Genomic DNA, 7,442 nt, shown 5'->3' on the forward strand with positions numbered 1-7,442 from the left:
GTGATTGCGGACACATCAGAAATTTATATTAAATAACCATTACATGGTATCCATTATAAAAACATTAAGTTACAAATTATGGTAATATGAAATTCATATTTAATACACTATGTATCGAATAAACCGGTGTATTATGTTGATTTTAAGAATTTTTATTTTAATTTTTATATCGCGTGCGCTTTGTGTTGAGTTTGCTATAACAAAAAATGCGAATAATTATGTAAGTTTTATTTAAATCGGTATTGCGAAGAATATTTGAATGTTTTCATGCGAATTGCAAAATTGAAAATTATGCAATTTCAAATACTTATTTTGGATATGGCATATTCTACAAAAGAACCAATCGTACCAAAAAACAGTTTAACACCCCTCTCTTTCTTCGATTAATATATTCTATACCATTTCTGCATTGTATTTTCCACAGGGTCCATATGACATCAAGTGGTATAACTACAAACTGTGTCCTGGTCCTCGCTCAAAAAATTTGACGGTGTCATCATCCATATTGGTCGATGAAAAGTACGGCTCCATCGCATATTATAACTGCACGTTTATGACAGCTAGCAAAATAGACGAGGTAAAAAATATAATAGAATCTTAATGATCGTAGATTCCTAGTTGATTTTTAGTTTGGCTAGGTTCATTTTAAATCACACCATTAAGCATCATCTGCTTAAACTTTCCAACGAAATATTTACAGTTTTTTTCCAGTTTTATCTTTATTAATAGGATTATCCCGAATTCAGCTCATCCTCCGGGCCTTTTTCCCGAATTCAGCTATCTGAATGACATTTATTTATTTTATTTTTCTTTTAAACCAATATAATTAAATTCTAGAAGATGCATTCCACGGAGGAATTTATATAAAAAATATGGTTTTGGGCAATCCTTTTTTCTCATTCTTCTTAAAATGTGTAGCCGAATGGTTGTTTTTACAGCTCAAAGTCACAGTTTGGAATGTCAATGGAAAACAAAGGAACGTACTATGGAATTACAAAGTGAACAAGCCATGCCAACACTTTCTGATCGCTAGCACCATGCAACAGTATTATCCTGATATGCGCAACTGTGTTGTGCCACCGGTTGGTATATATTGACTTTAAGCTTTTGTTAAAAGTACACGTTACGTCTACGAAAATGTAGAAGTGTGTGAAAGTACGCGTACTCTCTTTTGAGGGATTTTTGTCTAAAAGATGATGCTACTTCAGTTCCAGTTCGCGGTATTTAACATTGTCTTTCTAAAGTTAACCACTTAAAGTATTTCATTAAAATATTTCATTGTAAAGTCAGTAATAGTCACCTTATCTTCTCTACATCGATCGGTACAAATAGTTGCTAGAGGAGTCAAATGCCTAACTTCAGTAAAGCATTTGCTTATGCGTTTGTCATTTTCAAAGCAGGCTCACTGTACTGTGTATATGTAAATAGAGTAGATTATATAGGTAATTATAGTATGTAGGAAGACAACTATAATTTTAGAGAGAAAACTATTAAATTAATTATACTAAAATCTTAATGTAAGTGTCTGTTATTGTTGCTACGAAGATTGGCATTTTAATTAAATTTAGTTTTTTTTTACAGGGACAATACAGTTACAAAACGAACTACACGGATATTGCATACAAATTCTTCGGAAGTTCCTTCTTCTACGGAGATTTTGCCTTTAAAATGAATGCTATTTCCAAACAAGGCAATATTATGTGTATACAGATATATGCGCTGTTCACTAAGAAAGTGTAGAATGTATTCCTTAAGGTGAGATTCCACTGGTGTCTAGCACTGCAACTCAAAAAGTATCAAATTGCATGCGAACATTTCTAAAATGTCCATGAAACTGTAACTTTTCTGCGCAAACACGTGCTAGCAGTTGACTCACGCCGACGTGTAAAATGTTGGAATTATTTTTCTTGGCGTTGTAGTGGATTCTTGCCATTAAACTAAGAGAATGTCTATTGGTATTTTATTAATATGGAAATTAAATTTTTATGATGTGAATCCGTGCTCTTTTATTTTTCCAGTGTATTGGCATGAAGTTTCTGCATGCATCACGAGCATATAAATATCTACATGTAACGTTTCTATTTCGATAAAAAAATTCTGTTCGTACCCTTTCTTTGGTGGGAAATCATGGACCCTTCATTTTATGATTTCACTGACTAAATCCCGCCATGTTTCTTCTGGAGCTTTTTGTGTACCAGAGCCTCGGAAACTCTCTCGAACAACATCTCTGCTCCGACAGGCTTTGGCCCTAAGAGGCCCCATTGGGTTTACTCCCTCTCTGCTATACCCTGCCCTGCATATAATTTCATCTCGCACTGTATAGTCGTATTAGCGTTGAAAGAAAACTCACTAAGTACCACAATTATAAATAAGAAAAAGTTTGAGGCGTCAAAATGCAAATGAATTCTGCCTAACAACAAAATCGAAAGCAATTAAAACCAATAGCTTTCAATGTTTCAAACCAAACTGCAATGTTGTTTGAAATTTCATTGACGTAATGAAACCCACAAAACTGAATACATATTATGTTAATGGCAATAGTCCTGTTTACTATTCCAGCAGACATTGGTAAACAGCGCGTTCATGATTCGTGCTGATATTGTAATTAATTTAAACGCTTTGATGTTATAGGACTTTGTTTTAAAATTTATTTATTTATCGCGGATTTTTTTTGGACATAATTTATAATATTTTTTGTGACAAGTTCAAGTATATAGTTTGTAAGTATTGATGTTTGGATACGTGTCTGCTATTGTAAGATTGGTTGTATCTTGTAGAATCCACGTTTCAAGGGTTCGTGGTCTTGCATACGTAGTACAGATTAGAGTAATTTCAGCTTAACGTAAAAATGAAAATAAACCAACTTTTATATATTTTATAGTATCAATTAAGTTCAAATCAATCACGTAAATAAATTATTGTGATTTTATTGCTACAACGTTAATAATACGCCTTCGAAAGTCCTGCTAGCAAGTATTCCATTTCTGTTTTAAAAAAAATTATGTGGGTACCTATGCAATAATTTAGATATATATACTCTGCCAAATATGCTACCTATAGCATTGAATTTCATCAGAAAAACATTAGCCATCTCCACCATTGTAATCAAGTCAATCACCATTATCATGGCTGTCATCATTAAATGTCAATTCAGTATCTTCATTAAATTCGTATTTATTATATTTTTCAGTTCACGTAGCATTTGAGTCTATCTCTATAGAATCATTTATTTTGATATTATGTTCTACAAAGACTATTGCTATGTTGATTTTGATTTCGTTTGTATTAGTGGTATCATGTTCGTCTTTAGTGAATTCAATGCAGTTTATGATGGAAGGGCCGAAAAACTCTGATACTTATGTGAGTTTGATTAATTTTATTTTTTTTCTTCTTCAAACAAACATTTAATTTGTATTTTTACCAGCTTCGGTACTGGGAACTTCTATGAGTACCATCATAAAAGTAGCCTTCCATGATAAATGGGCTATCAGAGATTTTTACTTTTTCTATCGGTACAGCACTTCAGAATAGATAAACTCTTCAGCTTTGTAATAATAGTATAGACTTTTTTATTGAATGAATATAGTCTCGTTTAATTTATTTTTAGCATTCAAGTGCTAAAAATAAAAAATAAAAAAACGGGGCTATATTGAGAGGCAACGTTCATTTTAATTGAAATACTATTTATTAATCCTTTTTTCAGGGCCCCTACATTGCCGAGTGGAAATATTTCGACCCGTGTCCTCAGTCTGAAAACAATATAGCAAATATCTCGACATTGGTTGAACCTATAGGCGATATTTATCAAGGATCTGTTAATATCACTCTTCATGACAATGTTCGGCTTTCTGCGGTTTGTATTTAAAACTAGCTACCACTTGCGGTTTTGCGTCCCACGAGAATAACTTCTAGTTCCCAGATGGAAGAAGAATATTCTTCGTCCTTCTCTGAATCTAAGCAACGTCACCGTAAATTTTTTGACAGATTGGGTTAGCCATTTCTGATTTCTAAGTAGTTTTACTAACACGGAAAAACTTTTAGGGCAGCTGAGTGTTAAGATCAAAAATTCGTTTAAGCTGAAATTATGCGCCCCACTACAAGTACGCAAAATAATTATTCAAAGTAATTTTAATAAGAGGTTTTTATTAACAATTTCAGATGAAATTTATAATTCACAATGTCAAAAACAATCATAAGAAATTGCTATGGGACTACACTCTAGATAAGCCGTGCTCTAACCGCGTTATCGCAGCGGCCCTCAAAAAACATATTGATATTCGAAGCTGTGTACTTAGAAAGGTAAGCATCATCATCTGCCTAGCCTATTCCTAACTATGTTGGGATCGGCGTCCAGTCAAACCTGACGCAGCAGAGTACTAGTGTTTTACAAGGAGCGACGGCCTATCTGACCTCCTCAACCCAGTTACCCGGGAAAGACTGGTTGTCAGACAGAAAGTCTGACCTTTGACTACCAGAAACGACTGCCACCTGATGATCAATGATCAAACGACAGTTAAATACTTAGAAAGGTAATGTAAATAAAATGTATTTCTGATCCTATGAGAATTACTCTTTTTAGGGTTCCGTACCTCAAAAGGAAAAAACGGAACCCTTATAGGATCACTTTGTTGTCCGTCTGTCTGTCTGTCTGTCTGTCTGTCAAGACCCTTTATCTCAAGAACTCGTGGACGTATCAAGCTGAAATTCACATGAAATACTCAGGTCTATTGTCCCTTTAAGCTGTGAAAATATCAAACTTCTAAGCCAAGCCAATCAAAAGATACAGCCAATTATGTCGATATTTTCAACAAATTTTCGACACTCGCAAAGGAATCAAAACCTACAGGATACTTCCCGTAAACTCAGAGTCTTGAAATTTGGCATGAAGCATTGTCATATAATGCAAATATAGGAAAAATTGCGAAAATCTCATTTTTTTAGTTATATAATATAAAAAAAAATATTTTAATAAAATGAAACTTACTACCTTATTTCTCACGAACGAATAAAGATACCAAATTGAAATTTATACCAAATACCTAGGTCTATTGTCCCTTTAGGCAGTGAAAAAATCAAACTTCTAAGTTAACGCGATCAAAAGATACAGCAGTTATACCGACACCTTAGACGAATTTCCGTCACACGCTAGGGAATCAAAACCTACAAGGTACTTCCCGTGAACTCAGAATCTTGAAATTTGCCACGAAGCAGCGTTATATAGTACAGATAAAGGAAAAATTACGAAAATGATAAATTTGAAGTTACATAAAATATTAAAATATTATTTTTGCTTACACGACATAAAATATTTTTTTTTATAATTATAAACTTACTACCTACCCTTTTTCACATGAACGCGTAGAGATATTAAAGTTGAAATTCATATCAAACACTTCTTAAATATAATTGCCTCTAAACTGTGAAAAAATTTAAATCATTCAAAGGTCATTGGGCACCCTTTGGGCACCTTAGTATGGAAACCATATCCACGGCGGATACGAACGAAATATAGCACAGTATAATGATAAAGGCTCTGATTTACTATGGCATTAGTCGCATCTACGTGAACCATGGGAATCTAGAGAAAATCAGGTGTAAACATCAAATATTTTCCTCATTTCAATGGGGAATTTAAACGACCAAGTTTGACAGATTTGAGAAATCACTTCTTTGTAGTAAAAGTGTATTCCCGCCGTTTATTTCCATTGTCATCAGGTCAGGATCTGATGATGGAAATCCCTGAGAAATCGAGGGCAACTATCAAAAATTGTAGGCATGCATAGGATTAAAACTTGATTCTCAGATGTATGTCTGGTGATACTATCAAACAGTGAAAGTTTAGAGCTTACCTGATGATGGAGACGTGAGAAAGTCGAGAAAACTCTATGTATGTTTAAAAAAATAAAAGATCCCATTAGTAGTGAATTCTCATCACCTAAAATAAAATAAGCTCCAACACAAGGTTACGTTATAAATTGTAAAGGAGTTCCCATAACTATATCTGATCTTTGCTATCGATCACACAATGGCAGTCAAACCTATCTATGTGGAAAGTCTTCGCCAATACGAATAAAATAAGCCCAAGCACGTGGTAGTTGCAACATATCGTTCAGGAGTTCCCTCGACTCTCTGTGGTCTCCATAATCAAATCAGCTCCAAACCTTCACCGTTTACCAGTACCCTCAAAAATACACTCACATGACTGGTTTTGACTCGATGCGTGCCTACAATATTCAAGAGTTGACCTCGATTTCTCAGGGTTTCCAGATCCTCATCAGAACCTGGTCATCCGAATTGGCATCTTCTTTCTTTATGAAAAGTCTTTAACAATAAAAACTATCATTGCAACATGTACAATCCTCTGAAACTGCTTGTCTTTTATATTTTTCAAACGATCCTGGACATTCGTCTCCATGGAATTTTAATGAAATATTTATATTCAAAGAAACGTCATACCATTCTCCACGATTTAAAACTACTTTGATTCATGTCCGCCACTTTTTACAAAGCGGGTCAGATATGCCCAATGACCTTTAAGACATAATTAGTTATTTTCAATCAGATTTCTGAATGATGACTATAAAATGTTGTATATAAGTAACTGTAATAAAATAACTTTTACAAGGTACTGGCCTACTATTTTAGTTATATTATAAAATAAAAAATATTAGCTATTTTGACTCTCACCAAATTACCATAAGTCCGACTCGCACTTGGCCGGTTTATTTATTAATCAATTTTTATCATGTCAACTTGTCTCAACGTACTATGAGAGTGCATGCGGCCCACACAATATTGAACAGAAACAGCATTTATTTCTGGTATTTCTTGGAATTCGTTAACGTGCCATAATACTGTCGAAAGTATGTCATAACCATATTGTCTTTAATACCAATGTATTTTTATTAATGTTACTTTTGTTTTCGGTTTCAGGGAACCCACGTAATTAAAGTAAATTTCACTGAAAAAGTCTATATGTTCTTCGGTTCATCGTTTTTCTATGGAGAATACATTTTAAAATTCATATTGGTTTCAAGGAAAAAGGATATCCTTTGTGTTGTTACTGATGAAATTATTAGTAAGAAGCCTTAACAAAATCTATATGAGGGCCGACTTTTCCAATAAATCTATTTGTACTGGTCTATTTATTTTATAAAATGAGCACTAGCCCGCAACAACATTATAGGTGTACCTATTTTTTCTTTATCAAAAAAATCGTCGATGTATTTATTTTCTATACCCCGTTTCATTACCCCTTTAATTTTTTTCCTTATAATAATTTATTTCCAGTAAACTTCGACCAATACAACAAACGCATATAGGTATGCCACTCCAAACACAAGTCAGAGATAGCTAACAATTTCTATTAGATAAGCCATCATTTATGTCGAAACACGCTCCGTGCTAATTTTGCTCTTAATTGACCGAACCCAACACGTATG

The 7,442-nt window shown here is 33.7% G+C and overlaps 1 protein-coding gene across 1 annotated transcript; it reads left to right on the plus strand.

Annotated features, from left to right (window-relative positions):
* Nucleotides 1-3,330: 3,330 nt before the first annotated feature.
* LOC135117965 (uncharacterized) lies at nt 3,331-7,092 on the plus strand. The gene is made up of 4 exons (XM_064038645.1): nt 3,331-3,360; nt 3,704-3,853; nt 4,159-4,299; nt 6,934-7,092. The coding sequence occupies exons 1-4, from the start codon at nt 3,331-3,333 to the stop codon at nt 7,090-7,092; spliced, it is 480 nt and encodes a 159-aa protein (XP_063894715.1).
* The last annotated feature ends 350 nt before the right edge of the window (nt 7,093-7,442 follow it).

This window comes from Helicoverpa armigera, chromosome 16, assembly GCF_030705265.1.
Source record: "Helicoverpa armigera isolate CAAS_96S chromosome 16, ASM3070526v1, whole genome shotgun sequence".
Lineage (NCBI taxonomy): Eukaryota > Metazoa > Arthropoda > Insecta > Lepidoptera > Noctuidae > Helicoverpa > Helicoverpa armigera.